Source organism: Palaemon carinicauda, chromosome 37 (assembly GCF_036898095.1).
Source record: "Palaemon carinicauda isolate YSFRI2023 chromosome 37, ASM3689809v2, whole genome shotgun sequence".
In the NCBI taxonomy this organism is placed as follows: Eukaryota; Metazoa; Arthropoda; class Malacostraca; order Decapoda; family Palaemonidae; genus Palaemon; species Palaemon carinicauda.
Window position 1 is genome coordinate 52,925,520 of NC_090761.1, and position 27,754 is coordinate 52,953,273.

Genomic DNA, 27,754 nt, shown 5'->3' on the forward strand with positions numbered 1-27,754 from the left:
ATGCAATCACTAGAAAGGAGAGGAATGACGTTTAGAGCTCCAAATTACCCTAACTTTTTACATTGGCAAAAGTAGAAGTGCAAAATCACAAGACCAGTAAATTTTGAAAATGTAATAAGCATATACATACTGTATATAACTTTATAAAACTCCATGACATGTCATACAGTAATAAAAGTCCAAAGTTATATAGTATGTTGTATATTTAGAACTCTGGAGCTTTAAAACATTTTTTTCCCAGGAGCTAATATTTAAAAATCGGGAGCTTTCACACTTTTTCCAAAGTTCCTCTTCAGTGGAAGAATGAAATGTTAATGTATTGTTCAAAGTAAACTAAAAATAAGTAAAAAACAAAAAAAAAAAGATAAAATACACCAAATAAACAAAGAGTCAAAGCTAAAACAATGGATTAAGACAAGACAATCACCAAAAGTTTGAAGGTAATTGTGTTTTTACTTGTGAATTTTTTTATAAAAAAAAAATAGATCTTGGTGAAATATTAGCTAATATTTATTTGATGATCCTTAAGAGATGATTTGAGTGAAAACCCTATCAGATTTGATGGATTTCTGCCATGCTAATTTTTTCTTGTATTTAATTCTTAATGGTAATTATCCTAAGTTTACAAAGTCGTCATTTTAAGGTCAGATGTCCAGATTGCATTGAAGGTGCTGACGTATGTGAGAATGTACTGTACTGGGAATTTTTGAGGTTTTAATATTAAATTATAGATACATGTAGTCTGTAAAATACAGGGTGGTGCTTAAAAATCAGTGGATGAGGTAAAAAACATACTGGCCACTGTTTATGATTGAGAGGTTTATGTCATGTAAAGCAGTTTAACACCACTGCTAAGTGTGATCTTCAGACATTCTTAGGTCCAGATGAATGATTTAATCTTAAATTGAAAACTTAAAGACTGGAGGAAGGTAATGCTGCAAAAAAAATATTGTCGGTTAGTTTAGAAGACTAGGATGAAGGATATATAGTAATCTTAAAATTAAAAGACTGGCAGAAGGTAGTGCTGGAAAAAAATTGACATTAAGTTTAAAAGACTCAGATGAAGGATGTAATCTTAAAATTGAAATTAAAAGATGAGGAATGTAATGCTGAAAAAAATTGACAGTAGAAGACTCTGATGAAGGATATAAATCTCAAATTGAAAATTAAGACTGGAGGAAGGTAATGCTGAAAAAAATAGTTAGTTTAGAAGACTCCCAAGGAAATGGGTGAAAAGTAAAACAGAAAGAAATACAGGAAGATGAAGGATTATTGCAAAAGTCCTTTATCATCATCCATAGTAGCCATTTTCCTCTTATGGGGATGTTAATGAGTGTGCATGACGATTGTTTTTTTGGCCAAGGTATTCTTTTTTCTAATTTTTTATTTTTAGTTAAAAGTAAATCACATGAGTTTCTTGGTAATCCTAAGATTCATATTCTTCCAGGCTGATGAGGCTACATGTGGCATGGTGGTAACATGCCAACAGAAAGGAGCTTCAAGAATAATAAGTGTTGAAGACACGCTTGTGGATGTAGACCAAGAAGTAAACAAACCAGTACCTCGACCTCATGTCACAACTCAATCACCTGTTCCTCCAGCTTCTAAATCTGGTTCAAATTCTCCTCAGGGTGGTGAACCTCCAATACAGGATCCTGGAAACACAGCTAAGACAACAATGACTCTTGTATATAGTCCTGATAATATCAATATTGAAGGTTAGTTGGATCCTTTATATAGGTAATTGATGATGACTCCCATTTTTCTGATACTAAGCATGTGATTTAGATTTAGCAGTTTGAATAGTTTTTTATATAAAAAAATAGTGTACTAAAGAGTATATCAAGATGTGTAACCTTCAGAATAATTGTAAGTAGTGGGGTTTCTTGATAGGGAGCTAACATTTGAATGAGGAGATTGCAGTTATGAAAAGCTTTAATATTTTCATTTGATAGGTACCTCATTGGTTTTCCAGGACCTTTGGTTCTAAAACTTTGCCGGATTTGGGATTTGCTGGGCTATGAGAGGTCACCTGCTACAGTACTAGCTAGTTTGAACTAACATTTACAGAGCCTTTAACAATAATATTGATAGTTTATAACAAAAATGTCAGCTTCAGGAAAAGTTAGTACAAAGTGTACTCCAAAAGGAAATGGATTCTCCCCTTCTATTCATCCCCATGTGGCCGATGCGGTAACGTCCCTGACTGTTGAACACCAGACTGGGGTTCGTCCCGCTCAAAAAACTCGTCTGTTCCTTTTGTCGCTGCATCCTCGCCATCCTTGTGAGCTAAGGACGGGTGTTTTGGAGGGGCCTTTAGGTTATCTGTTGAGTCATCAGTAGCCATTGCCTGGCCCTCCTTGGTCATAGCTTGGGAGGGAGGGAGCTTGGGTGCTGATCCTTTGTATATGTGGTCAGTCTCTAGGGCATTGTCACTGTCCCTTGCCTCTGCCATTCATGAACAGCCTTTAAGCCTTTAAATCATGCCATAATGATAATGAGACATAAAAAATTCATAGAAAAATTGCTGATAGTTTAGTTTTTCATTGCTTAACCATACAAATAAAGGATTCAGATTAGAAAACCTGTGATGTGCAACTGAATTGAAAATAAACTTTAGAATTAGATTTCACAGTACTAGAAGATACTAGTTAGTCAAAGTGGCAACTGTAAGGTACTGTACACAAATCGGCAAATATTTTCCCTTAAAATGGTGGTTCATTTCCTCCAATGAGAGATTATTTCAGTGCTTTATTACAGTGTGTGGTATGTTTGATCCAACATAATTATCTGAAAGAAAGTAACTTGTAAGATTCAAAAATTAAGTTTAAGAAATGTTTCTCGACACCATATTGAACAAAGTTTGAATGGTTAAAAATTTTTTATATGAATTTATTGATTTGTCATGATCCAGTCATACTTAGTATACAAAAAACAGTGTTTACTAAAAATGGCTAGAATTTTTATCAGCTACATTTGTCTTGCATAAAGTAAGATCTTATGTCAGGGATATAGTACAAAAATCTTCTTGAGAATGTTTTTGGATGAAACACTGCAAAATAGGTTGAAATAATTTGGAATTCAATTATAGTCCAAATCATCTACCTTTGCAGTAACAAGTCCATCTTACTTCTAGATCATGAGTATCTCTTGAAGCTCATTGTTTGGCAATGATTTCACAGCCTTAGTCAATCTCATTTCCATTTCACAAATTTTAGCGATGGTTTTACTAAGATGAAATAATTTTTGAGGAATATCCACATAACATCTCCCAGGAAATAATAAAATCATATATGTAATCTCTAGAACTAATAGAAAAAAAATATTATAAGAGGAGTGAGCCATACTGCAAAGTGTGTTTGGTAAATGAGATATTTTCTATCATATTGGATACTTTATGAATGCTTGTGTTTAGTTCTTTTCACTATTCACAGGTTAATGATAATTACCATTTGTTGTTGCCATGTTTGTTTACCATTCATTAGAATACAAAGATTAAATAAGAGGTGTGCTGACTTCGGTTTATCCAGCTGAAAGCCGTATGGGTTATACGTATAGTCCTACACTATTTAAAGAAGTTACCTTATTCATGTGACTTATATGATTGTTGTAATTATTGATACTAAATAGTTATTTTCACTGATGTTGCTCATGTTATGGATTTTGTTGTAGTTGCTGTTATGAATGTTGTTTTAATGGCTGTAAGAGTTCTGTTACGGTTGCTTTTGTTTTTATGAGTGTTATTACCTCCGCCAAGGTGATTATATTTTAGTCTTATATATTTATTTGTCTGTGTTTATGTGGACAGGATTACGTCAAAACTACTTGATGGATTCTAGATCGGATTTGCAATTTCCACATTTTCAAAGATTACGTCGAAACAATTTGGAATTCTCGGTTGGTTTTATACAGTATGTATACTTTGGTACAGCATAGGTGTGAGAGACTTAGTCTTGAATTCCCCCTTTTATCTTACCTGCTATCTATTCCAGAGATGGCTGGGATGCCAGTCACCGGCAGAGTATCAATTGGCACAAGAATGAACTTGATATTAAGCGTTTTCTCGAAAGACATCGCCCTTGACCTACATGTAGTCAGGTGTCAGGCCAAAAGCGACGACGGTCGAGGAGTTTTCATAGTGAAGGTAATTTCTTTAGCATAAGTTGTATATTTTGAATTAAAAAGAGAGTATTGGTGTTTAGTTATTAGGACTTTTTATTGTCATTTCCCCCTGTGGCCGTGGGGGCATAAAAACAATTAGAATAGCGCCACGTTATCCCTGCGTGTCGTAAGAGGCGACTAAAATGGACGGGACGAGGGGTTCTGAATTTACAATCCTGTGAGACTTCAGCAAAGAGGTGGAGCTGGGGGGAGAGTGACTGCTCCCCGCACTCTAGTTTTGGGGTGTTTGAATGTGCGTGGATGTAGTACGATAGAGAGTAAAAGATGTGAGATTGGAAGTATGTTTAGGGATAGAAGGATGGATATATTGGCCTTGTGTGAGACAAAGATAAAAGGGAAGGGTGAAGTGATGTTTGGTGAAATGTCTGGTAGAGTGTCTGGGATTGAAAGGGGAAGAGCGAGAGAGGGTGTGGCTTTATTGTTGAGTGAAGGGATGACAGGTAAAGTAGTGGAATGGAAGGAGATATCATTTAGATTAATGTGGGTAAGGGTTAGGTTGGGTAGGGAATGTTGGGCTTTTGTCAGGGCGTATGGGCCTGGTTGTGAGAAAAGTGAATAAGAGTGGAATGAGTTCTGGAATGAATTAACCAGGTGTGTAGAAGGACTAGGTAGAAGGAATTATGTAGTTGTCATGTGTGACTCAAATGCTAGAGTGGGCGGTGGAGAGGTAGAAGGTGTCATTGGGAAGTATGGCGTACCAGGTGATAATGAGAGTGGTGAGAGACTGGCAGAGATGTGTGTTGAGCAAGAGATGGTGATAAGTTCTAGCTTTTTCAAAGAGAAAGATAAAAACAAGTATATATGGGTAATAGTGGCAAATGGAAGAGTAGTAGAAAGGGCATTAATGGATTGTGTTGATAACTAAAAGAATGTTTGGAAGATTGAAAGATGTGTACATGTTTAGGGGTATGGCTAACGGTATGTCTGATCATTTTTTGGTGGAAGGAAAATTAGTTGTAGCAAAAGAGTGGGAGAATAGAGAATGTGGATGTAAAAGGGATCTAGTGAGGGTTGAAGAGCAAATAAAACCGGCGGTAAAAGGTAAATATCAGGAAAGGTTGAAAATGACATATGACTAAGTGAAAGTAAGAGAAACTGGCAATTTATAGGAGGAGTGGAAGTTAGTAAAAGAAAATTTTGTTGGGATTGCAAGTGATGTGTGTGGCAAGAAGGTTGTTGGAGGCAGCATGAGGAAGGGCATTGAATGGTGGAATAAAGGAGTGAAGGTAAAAGTGGAAGAGAAAAAGAGGGCTTTTGAAGAATGGCTGCAGAGTAATAGTGTAGAGAAGTATGAAAAATAAGTGAGGCAAAGAGGGCTACTGACCTGAGGTGGGGTCAGGGATTAGGTCATTCATATGAAGAGAATAAGAAGTTTTGGAAAGAAGTGAAGAGAGTAAGGAAGGGTGGCTCAAGAATGGAAGAGACAGTGAAAGATGGAAATGGAAGGTTGTTAAAAGGAGAGGAGGCAAGGAAAAGGTGGGTGAAATATTTTGCAAGTTTACTGAATGTTGAGGATAATAGGGAGGCAGATATGATTGCTGTTGCAGGTGTTGAGGTGCCAGCGATGGGAGATGAGAATGAGAGAGAGATTACAATAGAGGAAGTGAAGAGAGCACTAGATGAAACGAGAGTAGGAAAAGTGTCTGGTATGGATGGTGTGAGAGCTGAGATGTTGAAGGAAGGGGGTGTGACTGTACTTGAATGGTTGGTGAGATTGTTTAATGTGTGTTTTGTGTTGTCAATGGTACCAGTAGATTGGGTTTGTGCATGTATTGTACCACTATATAAGGGTAAGGAAGATGTGCATGAGTGTTGTAATTCAAGGGGTATTAGTTTGTTGAGTGTAGTTGGAAAAGTGTATGGTAGAGTACTGATTAATAGGATTAAGGATAAAACAGAGAATACAATCTTAGAAGTACAGGGTGGTTTTAGAAGAGGTAGGGGTTGTATGAATCAGATTTTTACAGTTAGGCAAATATGCGAGAAATTTTTAGCAAAAGGAAAGGTGGTGAATGTTGTGTTTATGGATCTGGAGAAAGCATATGATAAAGTTGATAGGGAAGCAATGTGGAATGTGATGAGGTTATATGGAGTTGGTGGAAGGTTGTTGCAAGCAGTGAAAAGTTTCTACAAAGGTAGTAAAGCATGTGTTAGGATAGGAAATGAAGTGAGCGATTGGTTTCCGGTGAGAGTGGGGCTGAGACAGGGATGTGTGATGTCGCCGTGGTTATTTAACTTGTATGTTGATGGAGTGTTGAGAGAGGTGAATGCTCGAGTACTTGGACAAGGATTGAAACTGGTAGACGAGAATGACCATGAATGGGAAGTAAATCAGTTGTTGTTTGCGAATGATTCTTACTGGTTGCAGACGCGAAAGAGAAGTTTGGCCGATTAGTGACAGAATTTGGAAGGGTGTGTGAGAGAAGGAAGTTGAGAGTTAATGTGGGTAAGAGTAAGGTTATGAGATGTACGAGAAGGGAAGGTGCTGCAAGGTTGAATGTCATGTTGAATGGAGAGTTACTTGAGGAGGTGGATCAGTTTAAGTACTTGGGGTCTGTTGTTGCAGCAAATGGTGGAGTGGAAGCGGATAGACGTCAGAGAGTGAATGAAGGGTGCAAAGTGTTGGGGGCAGTTAGAGTAGTAATAAAAAATAGAGGGTTGGGCATGAATGTAAAGAGAGTTCTATATGAGAAAGTGATTGTACCAACTGTGATGTATGGATCAGAGTTGTGGGGAATGAAAGTGACGGAGAGACAGAAATTGAATGTATTTGAGATGAAGTGTCTGTAAGGAGTATGGCTGGTGTATCTCGAGTAGATAGGGTTAGGAACGAAGTGGTGAGGGTGAGAACGGGTGTAAGAAATGAGTTAGCAGCTAGAGTTGATATGAATGTGTTTAGGTGGTTTGGCCATGTTGAGAGAATGGAAAATGACTGTCTGCTAAAGAAGGTGATGAATGCAAGAGTCGATGGGAGAAGTTCAAGAGTAAGGCCAAGGTTTGGGTGGATGGATGGTGTGAAGAAAGCTCTGGGTGATAGGAGGATAGATGTGAGAGAGGCAAGAGAGCGTGCTAGAAATAGGAATGAATGGCGAGCGATTGTGACGCAGTTCCAGTAGGCCCTGCTGCAACCTCCGGTGCCTTAGATGACTGCGGAGGTAGCAGCAGTTGGGGATTCAGCGTTATGAAGCTTCATCTGTTGAGGATAACGGGGGAGGGTGGGATGTGGCACCCTAGCAGTACTAGCCGAACTCGGTTGAGTCCCTTGTCAGGCTGTGAGGAACATAGAGAGGAGAGGTTCCCTTTTTTGTTTCATTTGTTTGATGTCGGCTACCCCCAAAATTGGGGGAAGTGCCTTGGTATATGTATGTATGTATTGTCATTTGAGCATAGTTTGGTGCACTGCTACTCGTTTATATTTGTTAATATCAAAATATGCAATGTCAGGATGCCTGAAAACTTTAAATCAATCAATCAATCAAAATATGCATGAATTTGCTTTTTTCATTGTTTGAATGCTTGATGTTTATATTTTCAAATGTGTATGAATGTTTCAGAATTATATGCACATTTTTAACTGTAAAAATGTGTCTTGAATTATCTGTATCATTTTCATCTACTTTTGCTGATAAGTTTTTAGTAATTAGAACTTGAAACCTATATTTCATAACATTCCCTGTTCTGTCTTAGCTGCCTCATATGGAGGTCTTGGTATGTGCTGTAGGGAATTTTCAGTATCGATATAGTAGACATATGCTACTAGGCTATCCTTTCCTGAAATAATGCAACATTTTGACTACAGTTTACATTTGGAAACTTGTCCTATGTTATAAAAAGATTGATCTTGTATGTCATTTTTATTTTGACAGTCTTTATTGAATTTTGGAAGTCATAGAAGCTTATAATAAATACTGTTACAGTACTTGGTTTTCTGTCATTGTAGATTACAGTGGTACCTCTACATACGAATTTAATCCGTTCCAGAACCAACTTCGGATGTAGAAAATGTTCGGATGTAGAAACGAATTTTCCCATAAGAATACATGGTAATTCATTTAATTCGTTCCTCAGCCTAAAAACCCATAATAAATCCTTAATAAATGGCTACACATAATTACACATAACAATAACATTACTGCATAATATGTAAGAAGCACGTAAAAAAGATAATTATAAAGAAATAATAAATAAAAAATGTGTTTTATTGCCACTTTACCTTAGAGACAGGCCAACGCAGGTGTAGGATTTGCTACGCCGGAGACGGACGATCGGCGAGAAGGTAGACATGGTGTTAACATGTTCTTTAAATAAATACTCTCTCTCTCTCTCTCTCTCTCTCTCTCTCTCTCTCTCTCTCTCTCTCTCTCTCTCTCTCTCTCTCTCTCTCTCTCTTGTTCTTCTTCACTGATAGTGTTAGAGACTTCTATTAATTTTTTCTGAGAGAGAGAGAGAGAGAGAGAGAGAGAGAGAGAGAGATTAAACAAAAATGAGAGATTAAACAAAAATGAGAGATTAAACAAAAATGCGTTGTGTACATATGATTTTTAACAGCGTTAACGAGTTGAAAGACAGTTAAATGTAACTAAAAAAACAATATCAGCGAATCTGAATTCCTTTATTAACAAACAAATATTGATGCAAACACACTCGTGTGCGTATGCGCAAACACACACACACGCACGAGGAGACACGATCGGCGAGGAGGTAGAGATGGTGACCGATAACATACCGTAACTTACACTACGGAAATTTTAATCTAACTTAGCTTATTTATTTTTTTTTTTTATTTTTATATTTCATATTTTTTAAATTTTTTTTCTTTTGATTTTTTATTTTCATCACTTTCAGTGACGAGTTACGGTGTGTTATTGCAGTCACCATCTTTACCTCCTCCCCGACCGTCTCTCTTACTGCGTAGCAATTCCTGTTTTAGTTAATAAAGGAATTCAGATTAGCTGTTATTACTTTCTTAGTTACATTTAATTGTTTTTCAACTCGTTGACGCTGTTAAAAATCATATGTACTCTAAACACATTTTTGTTTAATCTCTCTCTCTCTCTCTCGGAAAAAAAAATAGACGTATCTAACACTATAACAGCGAAGAAGAGAGAGAGAGAGAGAGAGATTTTATTTAAAGAACATGTTAATGCTATGTTTAGAGAGAAACAGAAAAAGAGAGAAGTCTTATTTAAAAGAGCTTGTTAATGCTATCATGGTTTTCTTTGCTTCACTTTTTTCTTTCTTTCTGTTCATCACGCTGGCCCTTCTCACAAATGATCGTTGCCAACAATCTCTTTGTCCTTTATCCCTATCAACAAAAGGCGTTCTATCTCTTCCAGGGTATTGCTAAGATGGCTTGTAATAATGGTGATCCCCTTCGATGGTTATTTGCTTTAATGGCTGCCTTCAGCTTGATGATCCTCGAGATATTAGGCCTATTCCGGCCATATTGTTTAGCCATACAGTATCACTCACATGCACACTGCTCTCATGTTTTTCTATAATTTCTTGCTTCAATTCTAATGAAAGAATTGCCTTCTTCCTGTACTGAAACTTAGCTTCTTAGGCACCATGATATAGGTAAAATCAAAAAGGAAATGTGAGAAAAGGAAGAAAATAAGTACTGTTAATAACAGACCCAACAGAGGACAACCACACGATACACACAAGAATAGAGAACTGAGCACTCGATGCTCAATGGCGTAATGTTTACTTCGTGTGTCGAAATAAAATTCGGGTGTAGAGTCAAAAATTTGCTCGAATTTTACTTCGGATGTTGGAAAATTCGGATGTAGATACGTTCGTGTGTAGAGGTTCCACTGTATATGATCTGGACTTCATCAAAGCCTTATGGAAATTATATGGTGCATATTACAAATTACTTTCATTTCTTGAATGATATTTTATGATTGTGTATGTGTATACTAAACCCTTTATAAATTGGTACAATGTAATAAGGTAGAAAATTCTTGGGGGATAAATTGCTGATCTTATTAAAAGAATTTTCATATGTGTATTTACAGGATGGATGTAGTATTTCCAGTGTCATTGGAGAATTTCGAGAAACACTGAATATTGTCCAGGAGTCCTCCTTTGGCACTCACACTGTCAGGAAAGTATCACAGTATGCTGAAGTCAGAGCATTCAACTTCAGGAGATCTCCTCAAAATATTACATTAATTTGTACAATAAAGGCAAGTTTCCTTGATTGTCATAATGAGCATAACTAGGTCAGTACTTCAATAACCATCAGAATAAATCCATTCCAGAGTTCTCCATAAGTTTCTGAATTGTAATTGAAACTTACCCTGCCAATCTTCAGTTCCCACATAATGAAAGTTCCAAGTACTGTAATACTGTACTTGATATTAACTAATATTTTTATTCATCTATTAACCCTTTTACCCCCAGGGTATTTGGAAATTTCCAACCCTTAACCCCCAAGGGTTATTTTTTATTTCCAGCACATTTTGTAGTATATTTTTTTAAAATTGCTCTAACAGCCTTAATTTTTATCATAGAGAGGTCAGGTTGGTCTCATTCTCTTGGAAAATGCCTGAATTTTCAAAATAAAATTATAAAAAATATGCTAAAAAAAATTTTAAATGGCATTTTTTTGCAAGGACATACCGGTACGTCCATGGGAGTAAAGGGATGAGTTTTGTGAAACGTACCAGTACGTCCTTTGGGGGTAAAAGGGTTAATCAGTAAGCTTTCTTGGTAAAATTTGTATTACTAAATGCCTTTTCAGATGTGTGGTGGAGAGTGCACCGAAAGACCCACTTGTGTAGACTCTGAAATCAACCTTAGCAGGAGCACCAGACCACCTGTGCCCATTTTTACTCAAGAGGTGACTCTAGGGAAAGTTTTCCATGTTGGTGGTTTCCCTCTAGATCCATCACCAGGTTAGTTAAGCACCCTTATTTTTTGTTGTTGCATATGATCGAAGGAACTATTGTACACTTGCTATGGATATTACTTCTTGAGTGCGAGTGCCTTATTTATATTAAATTTATAGCTTAAAAATGTTGAAAATCATATTGCAGATACAGTAATGCCTCAAGGTACAAAATTAATTTGCTCCGGAGTGACATTTATATTTGATTTTTTCTTATGATTAGTCACTTTTTATATGTTAATCCCCTAATTCATTCCGAGCCTTACAAAAACATTAAATTTTATAATAAAGGTACAGGGTATACTGTACTAACCACAATAAAATACAACCATTTGGATCACTTAATACCTAAACTAACCGTAAATAACTGAAAATGAAATATTATTAGAACATACATTAATGCAGTAATAAATGGAAAATAACGAAAATGTGGAACCTTACCTTTCGGGTGAGGCAATGACCGGCAGAGGAGGAGGACAAACAGCAGAAAATATTAACACTTAACTTTACAAAACACATTCATAAATGGCAGAAAACATTAACACTTAACTTTACAAAACACATTCATAAATGGCAGAAAACATTAACACAACTTTTCGGGAAACTTAAAATTATATTTCATTTGGTTTTTTGCCTTTTCTAATCTTTTAAATCTTTTTTTACTCTACATTTTGTACTTTCTAAATTTTGTAAATTTTATCACTTCCACTTTTCTGGGGTTTTTTTATAATTTTGAGCTTCTTCTTGGCTTAATAATGGCCTCTTCAAGAAATAAGTATCCAGAGAAAGTTGTTTCTGCCTGTTTTCTAAAATATTCCTGAAACGATTCGGGTAAATGTCAATAAACTGCGCAACCAGACGACCTGTATAAGCCTTTTTGGGTTGTGTCTTTTCTACAAAAGATTGCACTTTATGAAAAGCAATTAGAGCTTCCTTAATTTCGACCGTTGTCTTGTGGTCCTCCTCCTCCTCGTCACCGCTAGAGAACTGTTCTTGAACGACGTTCAGTTGCATGGCCTAAAACTCCTTCAGGTCGTACGCCGTAAGCAATTTTTGGTCCTCGAGAAGCTCATTAATATCGTCCTCATCGATGGCCAGCCCCTTGGGCCTCTCGAGTGTAACGATCTCGTCAACCTCAGGTGCGGGACAGGTTCAGGATCATCTCGTGAAAAGACTGAACAGGCCACAGTTTCTTCCATGAAGAGTTCAAGGTGTACCTTGAAACCTCCGGCCAAGCTTGATCGATGAGTCATAATATTGTAATACTGTATCAAAATATTATAGTATCATAATATCAAAATGCTCCTTCCAAAATTCATGCAGGGTAAGCTTGTGCTATCGGTGATTTTGAAATCTCTCCAGAATAGATGTTTTATTTAGATTTTCTAGGAGTTGGAAATCACTTGCTGGTTCATGGGCTGGAGGAGAGGGTTGGTGTTATGCTGAAGATAAAGAACCTTGATGAAGGAATACTCCGATCGGATATCTTCCTCGAGGCCAGGAGAGTGAGCAGGGTCATTGTCAACACCAGCAAAGATTTCAGAGGGAAGTGCTTCTCTTCCAAATATTTTCTGGCACTCGGACGGAAATAGAGATTTACGCACTCGGTGAACAAGAATCTTGTTACCCAGGTTTTCGCATTAGCTCTCCACAATCGAAGCTTCTCTAGCACTTTGTGGGCCTTGAAGGCTTGAGGAGTCTCCAAGTGATACACTGGTAGATGCTTCACCTTACAGTGCCCACTGACTTTGGTGCAGAGTGCAAGGATAAGCCTGTCCTTCATAGGCTTATGCCCTGGTAGTTTCTTTTCTTCCGTTGTGATGTATGTCCGACAAGGCATTTGTTTTCCGAAAAAGCCCAGTTTCTTCACAGTTGAAGACTTGGTGGAGATCGTAGCCTTCCTTGATAGTCAATTCGTCAAACGTCTTGACAAAGGCTTCTGCCGCTTTCGTGTCTGAACTGGCAGCCTCCCCATGCCGCACCACGGAAGGAATGCTAGACTGTCTCTTAAATTTTTTAAACCACCCCCAAGAAGCCTTGAACTCTATAGGTGCCTGCTTTGATATCCCTTCTCATGCATTGTTTTTGACCTGAGCATGCACGAGATCACCGTAAGTGGCGCTGGCATCATGGTAGTTTGTCGTCTCGGTTATCATGTCTCCAACGATTTCTTTGTCCTTAATCCAAAGGAGAAGTAGTCTCTCCTCCTCATCATGGACGCCACGTGGCTCCTCTTGCTGGAAAAAAGTCACCCCCTTAGAAGGTGTTGCTGCTTTGATGGCTTCCGTCTGCTCAAGAATGGTGCCATCATCAACGGATTTTGGCCATATTCTTTAGATTTCACACTCAACCTCATGCCAGCCTCATGTTTCTTCCATTATCTCCAGCTTGGTCTCCATAGAAAGCATCCTCTCTTCTTCCCCGGAACATCGGCAACATTCTTGGGACCCATGGCTAATAATTTTAGATGAGAAATGCAACACGATACAATATAGAACAGTAAACAAAAGCACGAAAGAGAATTCATCAACACGAATACAATGTGGACAATAGCACTGCCGAAATGAAATGGTCAAAGAACTCCCATATGTAGATACATGATGGGGTACATGCTGACCAGTAGAAGAGTAGTATCTTACTGCGGTATCTAGCATCAGAGTATGGAGATAACCAATGGGAGAGCCGGATGATGGTGCAAGTGTACAGGTTGGCGGTGTGCATATTTTAAATTTATTCTCTGTGGCTGGGTGAATCTTTTATTGTATCATGAATTTTTTTTTTTTTTTTTTGTAATACGAGGCAAAAAAATCATGTCTCATTTTGTATCATGAATTTTTTTTACTGTATACAGAAACTTGCATATCAAGAGGTATCACTGTATTTATGAAAAATTAGATTGAGAATTGAAGGGATGACTAAAGTTAACAGGAATTACCTGGAGATCCTTCATTTGATGCTTATTTAAAGCATATAAGTTCAGCTGAAGGCTCCTATTCTGCTTCTGTGAAGATGACAGTGGTATAGAAATTCTCATCTACCTGAAGCACCCATCCATCCCAATAACCAACAACACTTTCTTTTTGGGGATGAATATTAAGAGAGCACCTGGTTTGTCTAGCTCAAGGTCAATTTTCAACTCCTTAAAGAGGAAATTTTTTCATACAAGATATGATTATGCCAAAGATTCTTTTCAAGAACCTAGCGTAATATCTCATAGTTGGTGTTGGATAGTGTTGATCTAAGTATCTCTACCTCTTAGTCTTATGCATTCCTCAATTAAAATTTGTAGATTCCTCTCCAAAGCTTAATGGAACCTCCCAAAACTTCTTACTGACACCTTCCAAGAAATTACTCTTCTATGCTGTCCCCAAATCTCTGTGAGATCCTCTCTTTATGTGATTTAAATTTTTGTTTATTTGTTTTTCTCTGTAATTATCTCATTTAATTCTTTACTTCGAAACTTATCAGTACTAGACTGTTTTCCTTATTGGGGTCCTTAGGCATTTAGTATTTTGCTTTTCTAATTGTGATTGCAGCTTGGCAAATACTGTAATATAATAAAAATGATGATGGTGATAGTAATACAGTAATAATGTTAACTGTAGTATTTGCAGTGGTATTATTAAGGATGACGATAACATTAATTGGATAGTTGATCTATCTTACAAATTTAGAACTCCAATTTTTTTTTTTTTTTTTTTTTTACAAAAAGTAGCACTTTCTTCAGTTTTCCTTCCTGAATAGGATCTTTTCTCTTGTTTTTCAAATTCAGTAGTACCTACATATGGTACGGATTTAGATCTGTTAATTCACCATAGAAACAGAATTATTGGATACTCTGGGGCTCTGCATGACTTTTTAGGGATCTCTCCCTGTCACTTCTTCCATACATGGCTTAGTTATGCATTTTCTACATTCTCTTCCTTACTTCCCTTAATCTCTCAGCCAGATTTTTTATAAATTTTTTATTGCTGTCGGCCTGTTTCCAAGAATATTTGATTCCTTGAGCTGGGAGAAGCTGTTGAAAAATAGCTTTACTTCCCACTACCAAGAAGAGTGTTTTAATTTTTGCATATACTGCACAGTAAATTATGTATTCGTTGTACAATGCAAACTGAATTTACAAAACGTGTAATTTGTTATAGTAAAGCTTCCCTATTTTCACTTTCAGATATCGCCAACCTAATGCTCGACACAGACCCCAACAAAGGTGGTCCCATACCTGGGAGATGTCCTGATGGTTGCATTGCCTTCCGAACAGTAATCATTATGCTCTGTTTCATAACCGGTGTCTACTTAGTAATTACCCTGGTGGCCATTTATTACGTCCGTAGGTCTTCCACCAAAGATATGAAGAGCTATCGCATGGATGACTTTGAGTCCCCTCCCAGGTCGTACTATCCTGAATATAGCTCTCCTCGCAGACGCACACCACAGACCTCGCCTGAACAAACTTCTTTTACTATCAGCTCAGAGGAAAAGAGCAGTCCAAGTTATGGAAAAAAAGTAAAAGAATGAAAACTTTTTACTTATTATTTATTAATTTTTTTACTGTCTGCTTTGAATAGAATTTAAGAGTTAATAAAGTCCTATCTAATTAATCTTTAATTCTATTTTCCACTTTTGGTAATTTCCTTAATCACAATAGGGGGTGCTATTTACATGTGCAGAGTACAGTACCTTGAATGACACGCTAAAAGAGCTCCAAGCATTGTTTCTTAGTCTTGGTTTTCTAAAGCTTGACCAGCTTGATCTTTAGTTAACCATAGTTTTCATTCCTTAAGACCGATCATGGTATAGAATTAGAATGGGCAATAAAATAATTTGGAATATAGTAGTGTAAAGTTGATGGAGAGGGAGAACTTCTGTCATATTTTAACCATATTACTGATCAGGTGTGATAAAGTTATTAAAAGTTGGTCCTTATGATGGATGATAGACTTGACATTGATGAATTTGCTTTCTGGAGTGCAGAGAAGATAATAATTACCAAATGATGGCAATCTGAAAAAAAATTACTTTTACAGCTATACAGTCATGTCATAGTATTCCAAAAATGAAAGGATAAGTATAGTATTGTTACTTGAGCATACCATGATCAAAAGAATAGAATAAATGACCTTAAACTTGTATTTTGGACAGATAGCAGATTGTAATTTTTATTTCAAAGCTCATGGAAAAGATCAATGGTTTAGGAGAAAAAAAACAAACTTGCAAGTACAAGCAATTACATTTTGGCCACTGAATTCAGATAAATGAATGGTTGAAGCAACTATGAAGAATTTTTAATTTGTATTAGTTTTTAGAATATTATAGAAAAGTATGAATTGTGATATAAAGGATGAATTGAATACATTTAAGAAAATTGTAATGCAGTATTAGATCATTCAAGAGGAAATTTATTACTAGTAGAATAAGTTAAGTTGGAATCCATAGGATATGATAGAATTCATAACAAAATTAAATATATTGCTAAAGAAAAGAAAGTTTTATACTATAATTTTGAACTTTGATGTGAAAATCTAATTTCTCTCAATGTCAAAAGTATATCTTTTTTACAGATACATAAGATAAATAAACAATGTGTACATATCATGTACTTTTGAAGTACTGGTACCATACTGTCTGCCAGAAGACTTGAACTAACTACAGATGCCATACTATATATTTTTTTTACTTTATGTAAATCTAATATCGCTAAGCACTGTAAGACTTGAAGAGGTTAGTATGAGAGGTTAAATATGTGCATGTGAATTGTGTATATAACAAAGGCTATTAAGGTTAATGAAGAAAGAGAAAATAGCAGGATGTGATGAGATTGCAAGTATAATACTGCAGTACGGTGGCTGACATTACTTAGCACTGTATACCAAATAATGTGTATACTAGAATTTTGATCGTGTGTGTGCGACCGGTGGCAAATACTGATAGAGAATGAACAGTGTAGATATAGACAAGTAAGAGGGTGTGTGGATCGAGTATCAATTAGTTATGTGAAAACTGAGAACAAGGGGAAATAGCTGTGTATAGTATACATGGACTAGGAAATATCTTGATAGAATCAGTAGAAGGGTAATGTAGAAGGTGTTGAGAATGGTATATACGAGGTGTTTTTAAAAGCCAATAAAAGATTTTATGATACAAGCAAACTATAGGGGAGTGTACTGCTTCAGCTTTACTGAGCAACATCTTAATGGATGGATGGGTATGAGAGATCAAGCATTGTTTTATGTAGGCAGGAATTTTTGTGATAGGAAAATGAGTTGGTTGTAGACTTAGGAGTGTCTTATGTTTGCACATTGTGCTATGTTGATTAAGAACAATAACATATGGAAGGGAATTGTAAATGAGAAACGAACTTTAATAAGTACAGTATTATAACATGGAAGGTGGAAGAATGGAAATGGTAGGCTGCAATAAGTAACTAAGTTAATATAATGGATGGTGGAGAATAGAAGTCGCAAAATAGGTGAACCAAGAACTGTAGCAGTATATGAGCAAAAAAAATATAGAACTTGATTATTTATTGAAATCAAAGTAGGAGTATAATCAGAGAGAGGGATCCAATGTAGTACTGTCTGGCCAGTCAAAGGCCCAATAACTCTCGTGCGATAGTATCTCAACGGGTGACTGGTGCCCTGGCCAACCTACATCCAACACTTGTAGTTAACTTCCACACACAAGAGTTTGCTCAGCAATCCCATTACACTCTCAGACCTTAACCTTCGTAGGTAATTCAATACTCGCCAATCTTTCCATCACATCCAGCCATCTTATATCTGCCTATTCTGTGAAATGGCTGTTTGATCATCTTTTCATCCATTATATTTACTCCCAGATACTTTCACGAATCACCCACTTCTATTATTCCAGTAGGTTGGCCAGGGCACCAGCCACCCATTGAGATACTACCTCTAGAGAGTTATGGAGTCCTTTGACTGGCCAGACAGCACTACATTGGATCCTTCCCTCTGGTTACGGTTCATTTTCCCTTTGCCTACATGTGCACTGAATAGTCTGGCCTATTCTTTGCATAGTCTCCTCTGTCCTCATTCACCTGACAACATCGAGATTACCAAACAATTTTTCTTCTTTTAAGGGAATAACCACTGCAATGTAATTTTTCAGTAGCCACTTTCCTCTTGGTAAGGGTAGAAGAGACACTAGCTATGGTAAGCAGCTCTTCTAACAGAAGGACACTCCAAAATCAGACCATTGTTCTCTAGTCTTGGTTAGTGCCATAGCCTCTGTACCATGGTCTTTCACTGTCTTTGGTTAGTTCTCTTGCTTGAGGGTACACTTGGGCACACAATTCTATCTTATTTCTCTTCCACTTGTTTTGTTGAAGTTTTTATAGTTTATATAGGAAATATTTTTTCAATGTTGTTGCTGTTCTTGAAATATTTTATTTTTTTCCTGTTTCCTTTCCTCACTGGGCTATTTTCCCTGTTGGAGCCCCTGGGCTAGCATCCTGCTTCTCCATCTATGGTTGTAGCTTAGTAAGTAATGAGGATGATGATAATAATAATAGTAATAATAATAATAACTAATAATAATCCATAATATCATTCATTACTCCATCGTACTTGGTTTCCTTTACCCAATGAAAACATCCGTTTCAGGTGAATTTTTCAACTACAAATACAAAGTTCAGCTGAACGGTTACATACCTTCACACCTGGAAACAATTGAAATGAGTGTTTTCATATAAAAATAAAAAACAAAAATCTTCCTACTGTACCTTGCTCTTGTTCATATTTACTCTAAACTTTCTCCTCTTGTAAACATTTTCATATATTTACTAGCTTTTGCAGTTTAACTTTGACCCCAATCAGCACAATATCAACTGCAGACATCATCAATTCCACATTCTATTCATGAGTAATTTTCTAATCTCACAGCTTTACACCTGTATTTGCTGTCCTTTCAGAATACTTCATCAATGAAGATGTTAAACAGATAAGGAGACATAGCACACCCTTGTCTCTATCACACTTTCACACTAAAACCAGCCTCTCTCATGTCTTCATACAGTGTACCCTGACAAACATCTTACTTTCTCGGTCAAAATATCACTATCCATCTTCCCTGATATACCAAGTAATAATAATCCCCTTTAATTAATAAATTCCTCTTCCCCATTCCTTTTGGAACATCCAGACATAATTGGCAAACCTTGATAGGCCACTTAACAACACTAGCATCTCCCAGATAATGCAATTGATTCAAGGTTTCCTTTATCCCTTTTGACTTTCTTAATCTTCTTTTATACTTCAAAAGCAATCTCAACGAGCCACTCTTCTCAGCCTTTCTTCTACTTTCAACATTCAACTAATTTTCAAAATATTCACTCCATTGACTTAAGATTGCATTCACAACCAACAACATGCATTGCCTTCCTGTATATGTGCATCTGATTTCTTTTCACTGACAGCTGTACCACATACATCATGCCCCTTTTTTCCTTCACTGTTTTAGTTTCTCGTCCTATTGTTTTATATTATATCTTGACTCCCCCCTACTTAGTTATTGAACACCCACACATTCCATACTGTTCCAATAACACTACCATGCAATTTTAAAAAAAAAATTCTAATTTACTTATTCCTCTTTTCCTTTAACTTAAGCCCATAATTTATCCATCATCTCCGTATATGCTTTACTGACATACATGTTATTCAACTCTCATGTATTCATTAGATTTGCAGCAAAATTTTCACTTTTATTCTATAACTAACCTAACTTTGTACTCCTACCGTATAATAATCAGATATACCTCCATCTATTCTTCTTTTCACCATTACAACCATAAACTTTCTCTTCCATAAACCAAATGAATACGCAATCTAGTAATTCTTATACTCATCATCTCTTGTTCTTTGCAAACCGTGTATTTCCAGCAATCTATCGCCTTTCTAAACATTCCCCCAAGGTTTTCCAAATAATCCATTGCCAACAATTACCCCTTTTTCCAAAAACATTGCCTCAAAACTTCCTCCTCATTCACTCATGGAATTCCATATCAATCAACATGTTCGTATTTTTTCTCTTGTCACTTACTTTTTCAAACAAATCTAGCACAGTCACCCATGTTTTCCAATATCAACCAGGCGTACGTATTCAGGCTATTGCCAATAAACGTCTCCAAAAGCTCTAGAGGAGAGTTAGACAATCGATGATAATGAATAAGGCTAAAGCTACCAAAGCCACATTTTTCCTTATGTAGTAACATTACAAATTCTTCAACAAGTGCAAAATTACTCTCTAGTCATCTTAATGAAATAACAATCAAATTAGGGGCAAAGAAATACCATATCTTTACATAAAACAGTGGAAGCCTCGCCCTTGTCCCCTACACACAAATGGTCTTTGTCCGTCCCATTCCTGCTCACTTAGTACTTTGATATAGGTTTTTTATTTCATTTCGCTAAGTGCCAAACATTCCACCCTTTATCCTTGAACAAATCGGGTATCATACATTTTTTCCATCCACACTACTTAAAAACTTATTCAAAGTCCTAAAACTTGGTACCTTTTTCATCTTTGGTGAATATTTTGCAATATCAGTAGCCTACATGGTATAATTCTGCTGAACACATCCCCACATGCTCTTTGGTGACTTTCGTAACACTTCAGTGATGAGGACGCATTAATTTAATTTTCCTGTGATCCTTCAGAAGTGTAGGCTTAATTATAATTGTTCTTAGCCTGAGGGTCCGAGTCTCGTTTGCCATTGAGTTGGAATTTCCTCCCACAAAGGACCACCGGTATGCAATCCTTAACTGTATGTTCCCCTCCCTTGAAGTAAAATATATCTATTCCATAAAACTGTCCTTAACTATGGCAACAGTGTCAAGGCTGTATTGCTTACATCCCGCTGCAGTAGCAATCATGAGTAAATACACCGACCTTAATTTGTTGGACAGGCCCCTATGGTCTATTAAATTTCTTATTCCTTTTCTAGATATAGATCTCTGGCACCGTGGTTCAATTAGTTCGTTATGCATGTTGCATATAAATTTTTCATAATTCCGACCATCTTTTACATTCAGATCTTCCCGGACAGTACTACTTTGTTCGAAAAACTAGGTATGCAGCTAATTCTAATAGTCAGGCCTTCTCCATCATGAGGTCCAATACTACACAGTATTCTAGAAGTTTTATTCCAACTGTGACCAAGTTGTGGAATGATCTTCATAATCGAGTAGTTGAATTGGTAGAACTTCAAAAGTTAAAACTTTCAGCAAATGTTTTTATGTTGAACAGACTGGCATAAGTTTTATTTTATAGTTTATATATGAAAGCTCTGTTTTAATGTTGTTACTATTCTTAAAATATTCTATTTAAATTTTTATTAATTTTCATATAGTTTATTTCCTTGTTTCATTCCTTCGGAGGGCTATTTTTCCCTGTTGGAATACTTGGGCTAATAGCATCCTACTTTTCCAACTATAGGTTGTAGCTTAGCTACTACTACTACTGCTACTACTACTACTACTACTACTACTAATAATAATAATAATGATAATAATAATAATAATGTACTGGTCTCGAGAGTAAGATGTTCACCAATCATATTGAGGATTTTCTTCCCCCAAAGGGTTCACAACCATTGACTGTGCTCCTGTGTCTTAAAACATGGTGGCTAGAAGCCCAGGTAGTTCCCAGGATGTGCTACACCACGCTCTCCATTAAAGTAGCAATCTATCTCTGTGACACAGGGTGGCGTCAGAAGATATTCGCTACCCTTCACATCATATTTAAGCTATTGTAAGGTGAAGTGTCCCTCCCCTTGGCTATTCAAAGTGGTATATAAAATGCCCTATGTGAAATCAGTCTAAGCACTGTCTGCTGGGGTGAATAAAAATATCATCACCTTGCAAAGACTTGGTAAAAAAAAACGACACCCCACTTTCTAGGAAAAAAAATAATGTATTATGCTAAAAACATGTGTAAAGAAAGTCATATCGTCACCCTCATAAACTTAGTGCCCAAGTCATTTTCTCCACTTGTTGGGAAATAAAAAAAAAAAAACCTTCTCATTTTCTAATTCTTTATATCATTTTCTTGAGCTTCAATTCACAAATTCTTAACAGAAGAATTTGTGAATTGAAGCTCAACACAATGATATAAAGAATTGGGAAATGAGAAGGTTTTTTTTTTTTTATTTCCCAACAAGTGGAGAAAATGACTTAGGCAGTTAGTTTATGAGGGTGACGAATATATAAGAATAAAAATCAGTTGGCGAAATATATGCATATAGCATATGCATATATGTGCTTTCTACATTAGTTCGCATGAACAGTTTCGAGATTAATCGTAACTATCTCGGCTCGCCTCCCCTTTGCGATCCTTACCCTTCTCCTGTTTCACCTTCAGTGTCCAATTCGGCCCCTGCCTCTCTTTCCAGTCCAACAGAGCAACGCCCGCCCCCCACCCCCTCCCCAGCACGCTACCCAAACAGGGTAGGTAGGGAAGATGGTCATGGGAAAGGCAGAGTGCCATAAAACCTCGATCAATCATTTTTGACAAGTTTGCTGAAGGGAACGTGCATTAGCTGGCGGAGTTAGTAGCTTCGAACCCCAAATTTCTGACAAATAAAAGGAAAATTGTTGATTTGAAATCGAGGGATAATTATGAAATTTGGTCACATCTGCTATCATCAATAGTTATTATCTGTATTTTGTCCTGTATTTTGGTTAACATTTCTAAGTCAAGTTCTCTCTCTCTCTCTCTCTCTCTCTCTCTCTCTCTCTCTCTCTCTCTCTCTCTCTCTCTCTCTCTCTCTCTCTCTCTCTCTCTCTCTCTCTCAAATGACTAATTCAAACGGTTTGGTTACGATTAGTTTTAAATGATGCCCTCAATATAGTGTGAGTATGTCCATAAATGCTTACAATAATATTTTGAAAAGGTTAGTTTCCTGGAAACAAATTACCTGATAATAGCTGCTTACAATATCGTATATGGTATAAAGAACTTAGCAAATGAAAGTCTAAAAAATAAGTTTTGAACTAGAAAATTATATTTCATAAATACTAAGAAGAGAAACAAAATTACGTTTACACAGACAGTTTGAAAATAAAATTTATTGTTACTTTAACTGTTGGAACCTAGATTTATGTCCACTTTAGGCTCCAGAGCCTTTAAATGTGCGGCCCCAAGACTATATAATAAGCTCCCACGAAACATTCGAATGATTGAAGACATTAAGGCTTTCAAGAGGAAACTGGAGACTTCCTTATTTCATGAGTCTTTTGACAGTGACGATTTAACAGTAAATGAACAATACGCGATATGAAACGTTAAATACTCTGAACGAACAAGGTAAAACGACAGTGGAGGTCCTGTAGAGAGTGGGGTTCCCCTGCTGTATGGGACCGGAAAAGCATCCATCAAAGTAAAGTAATTCGTCTAACCACCTGAATCTTGTTTCTAGATTCCACCCATCACTCGATCGAGCCATCTATTTCTGAAGAACATTTTCCATATAACTCTTGTAACATCATCTCCTAATGATGACGACCCCGCCGCTGTGGTTTTGTACTTGAGTCGAACTTCTGTGTATATCGTAACATCCCTGTAATTGGTTTTCCTTAACCGAGGGAGACATGATATCTCCAAACGTAATCATCAGTTTGCCGAGAAGCCTTACTTCCGCCGGTCTCGTAAATTAAAAGCGAAACCCGACAAAGGAGACCTGAGTTAATCTTCATGCGGATTGCAAAGGGCCCTCACCTTATCCCCCTGCCCCTGTCCCTCGCACATCCCTCTCTGCTGTTTGTTGGTAGTACTCGCCTTAGTAATTGCATATATGAAAATTAAGCATCTGTATGTTGTCCATGAAGTTTTTTTTTTTTAGCATATGTAATATAATGCAGTTTGCCTGCATAGAAGGGTAGAACGTTCCTTTCAACGACGTTCAATGACGTGAAGAAAACTAAACGTTTTTAGCTATTGTTTGTCTAAAAAGGCTGTGTATAAATCCATTCTGATTTGATTATCTGATACTGGTTATTCGGGTAATGTAGAGAGGTCATTGGGACTTTAAAATTCTGTTGTCTTCAGAACTCAACATAATCATGTTAGGGACAAGAAGATTTGCAAATATATATGTATATATATATATATATATATATATATATATATATATATATATATGTATATATATATATATATATATATATATATATATATATATATATATATTCCCCTGTTTTTAACTATTTCTGAATCAACATCGCTGTCCCTAATCAGGCCTTCAAAAGCTAAAACTTCTCTCTCTCTCTCTCTCTCTCTCTCTCTCTCTCTCTCTCTCTCTCTCTCTCTCTCTCTCTCTCTCTCTCTCTCATTACATGTAAATATCCTATCTTCAAATGTTTTACCACAGTTTTTGGAACAATCAATTTCTTGCTAATCGTTTGAAATTCTTTCTCATAGACATCTGATTTGATTAAGCTGAAGATTCGTAAAACTTTTATAGGTTTCTTATCAAATATAATTTATAACTGTTTTATGGAGGGTTTTACTGGTAACAATAAAGTAGGATAGATACCGCCCAATTTCCTCTCTCGATTAATATTTTTAGATTATCTCTTTCCTTGGTGGTTATCTAGGTATTTTTGTCCCTGCATTCTCCATACATGAGTCCGAATATTTGCATTTACTTGTACGATAGCACTTCCATAATATGTGGGATATAAATCTGCTTGTTTACTAGTCCGTGCCAGTTCTCTTATAATTTTTTTTAAGTTTTAAATTGATTTAGCGAAAAAAAAGTTTATTTCTTATTATAAGTGCAAAAGCGGTCTTTTGGATATTTTTAACTGTCCCCTTTTCAATATAACCCCCAGCCAAATTAGTTCTTTCATTTGAATAAAGTAATTGTGTATAAAGAAAAAAAATATTTGGCATCATATGCCCACATTTTACAAATTGATATATTTTATTTTTGCACATGGAAAATTCAGAGGATTATGACAAGTTAGTCCATAATTTCTTTTTTTTTTCGACAAAGTCCTAATAACTTGTTATTTGGGGTATGTGAAGTTGATCGTACTGTGATAATGATATTCTGGCAACCATAGATAATAGAAAAGTGGTTCATTATTGATATAATAATTCTGTTTATGAGTAATTTCCTTCTCTTTGAACTTTCAAGCATTGCTGTTTAATACGATATAACGGTTGCCATGTATGTTTTAATGTGTACACTCTTTTATGATTATTTGTTTTGATGTATATTTCTTAACAATTATATGTTTTATGTTTATTGACACTGTAGCCCTACTGGATAATTCCTGGCATATTACAGGCATTTGTGGAACATCAAAATACATTACATTATTTCTGTACATTTCTATTAAACACCCTACTATTATAACGAGAGATTTTCCCTGTGTTTTTAATTGCTTGATCATAACTCCTAGTTATGTCACCAACAGTTCCTGTGCTTTGTGGCTACAGCTTCTATCTGATCTTACTTGGAGAAATGGACCTTTGAGATGTGTTTATTACCTTGCTTTGCAATGTTCAGTATGCTGTTGTGGGATACTTCATTCCCATAGCATAATTGGAATACTTGTATTTCTTTCGGGAGATTTTCCCAGGAACCTTTCTAATTATCTTATGCTTCCACAGTTCAATTCCCAGATCTTAAGTGTAAGATTTAAACAAGATTGAAAAAAAAAATAAAAAAAAGTTTTATGTAAATTCAGTGGCTCCTTTCGCCTTGGTAAGGCTAGAAGAGAATTTTTAGATGTGGTAAGGAGCTTTTCTAGGAGGACACTCCAAAACCAAACCATTGCTCTTCAGTTTTGGATATAGTGGACATTAGGCTCTGTATAGTACTGTTGAGATAGAATTATGTTACTTGAGGGTACACTGAGGCACACTTTTTTTTTTTCTCCAGTTGGACATTTTCCCTGATGGAGCTCTTCGGCTTTAAAGCATTCTGCTTTTCAAACAAAGGATGTAGCTTAGCTAGTTATAATGATATGCATATGTATAGTATACTGTACCTTTAACGTTAACTAGGGCCTGTACAAGATTTATCAATCCATGGTGAAATGATAGAACGTAGGCGTAGATGCGAACTAGCATTTTTAGGTATACTATTCTTGTATGTTTTAGAAACACAAAAACTTTATATTTAAAGAGTTAAATTCCATTTTTTCATTAATTTGAAAAAAAGAACCATTGTTAGTGTTTGTATCGGCAATTGTTTAGCATAGGCATAGTGAACTGTGAAACTGTGAAACTACAAATTTAACGATTCCGCAGTGAACGTACTACGGTACTACACAATTTAGTATTCTTTCGGATAGGTGTCACTTGTCACTAATTGTTTTCTTTGTTGGATCCTGTTGTATATCTGTGCATTATCCTTGAATGCAACATCAGGTAAGTTTGAAATAATATATTCAACTTTGTCTTTAGACTTTTATTGGTTTTCAATAACATTAAGGTTGTAGTTTTGCATTCATTTATTTAAAAAAAATTGTACATGGGATGAAAGATATTTTCTGTGATATTAATTTGATTAGTTGGAATGCTGTAACCAGTATGGTATTATACTTTAGTAAAACACTATTTTCTAGCAAGTAACTTACTGCAAGAACACCAGACAAATAGGAATACAGTACATGAAATATTCTGAGTTCTTGGGCTACCCATGTGGACGTAGGCTATGCATCATGCACCATTAATGTAAGGGTAAACATTGAAAATTAGTTGTTTATACCCTCTTTTGGTCATACACATGATTTTTGGGCTCAAGCCATGGCGTCCTGATGGAAGGTTCATTTTTGGTAGCTTCCTTGGGTAAATAACTACTAAGATATTCCCAGAGAATTTAACCACAGGTTATCACAGAATTCTAACTTCTGGAGCGAGTATCCTAAAGGTTTCCCTTTTAAGACATCGTATATCAACAGGGGACGCATGTATTAACGCGCCACATAGCTATCTACACCCCGAACAGAGTTAACCTTCGGTGTGTAAAGGCGTAGAATAGCTGGGAGCCGTTCCACAGCTAATCTCGTCCGTGGCTACTTTTGGTACTCGAGACGTAAACAAACGGGCGCCATTGCTAAATGACGTCACGTCCGTCTTCATCCTTTGTACAGTAGCTCACCTTACTTAGACGGATTTTCCCTGTGCTCACTTTATCGTCTTGCATCTTTATCATGTCGCTACCTTCGGCCTCGCCTTCTTCTGGAAAGTTGAGTACAAGGTTCCAGTATTGTTTAGTTAAGCTCTGACCGTAAAGTAAATATTACTTTTCGAGATATTTGATGTTTTGTGGCAGAGCTGTGCCTCAACCGGACCCGCCATTTTATGGCGTTGTTGTTCTGCATGCCTTATTTAGTTAGCCGCAACAACGCTTCCGGCCTTATTTACTAATCGATAATATTAGTTTATTTAGTCTTCATAGCTAGGAACTTTTATATCGTGTTTTGACGCTTTTTTACCGGTCATCGATTGACCCCATACCAGTTGGCTGCTATAGCCCCCAGGCCAGAGCGCCTATATCAGTGTTCATGCATGATTTTTATCAGTGATCCTAGGCTTACTTATGAAGATAGTGGCATTATTTTACAATACTATTGACTGTGATGCAAGTGTTTTCGCCTTCATGGACCATATAGGGAATAGGTTAGTTAGTGTGCCTTTCTAACC

At 36.4% G+C, this 27,754-nt stretch overlaps 2 protein-coding genes across 4 annotated transcripts in view; both read left to right on the plus strand.

Moving 5' to 3' along the window:
- LOC137629673 (uncharacterized) overlaps positions 1-27,754 on the plus strand; it is a 107,992-nt gene that overhangs the window by 22,771 nt on the left and 57,467 nt on the right. For 2 of the 3 annotated variants that reach the window (XM_068361223.1, XM_068361225.1), the window contains 5 exons: positions 1,448-1,718; positions 3,993-4,144; positions 10,203-10,373; positions 10,931-11,084; positions 15,249-15,678. The exons of the other annotated variant lie outside the window; for it this stretch is intronic. In XM_068361223.1, coding sequence (XP_068217324.1) covers positions 1,448-1,718; positions 3,993-4,144; positions 10,203-10,373; positions 10,931-11,084; positions 15,249-15,595 — 1,095 coding nt within the window. In that variant the 3' untranslated portion in view covers positions 15,596-15,678. Of the gene's footprint in view, positions 1-1,447; positions 1,719-3,992; positions 4,145-10,202; positions 10,374-10,930; positions 11,085-15,248; positions 15,679-27,754 lie in introns of those variants that run through there. 3 annotated transcript variants of the gene reach the window in all.
- The window catches only part of LOC137629674 (uncharacterized), a 127,008-nt gene continuing 125,587 nt past the window's right edge, over positions 26,334-27,754 (plus strand). Inside the window, exon 1 of the mRNA XM_068361229.1 lies at positions 26,334-26,476. The gene's annotated coding sequence lies outside the window, so the exon portion shown is untranslated. The remainder of the gene's footprint in view (positions 26,477-27,754) is intronic.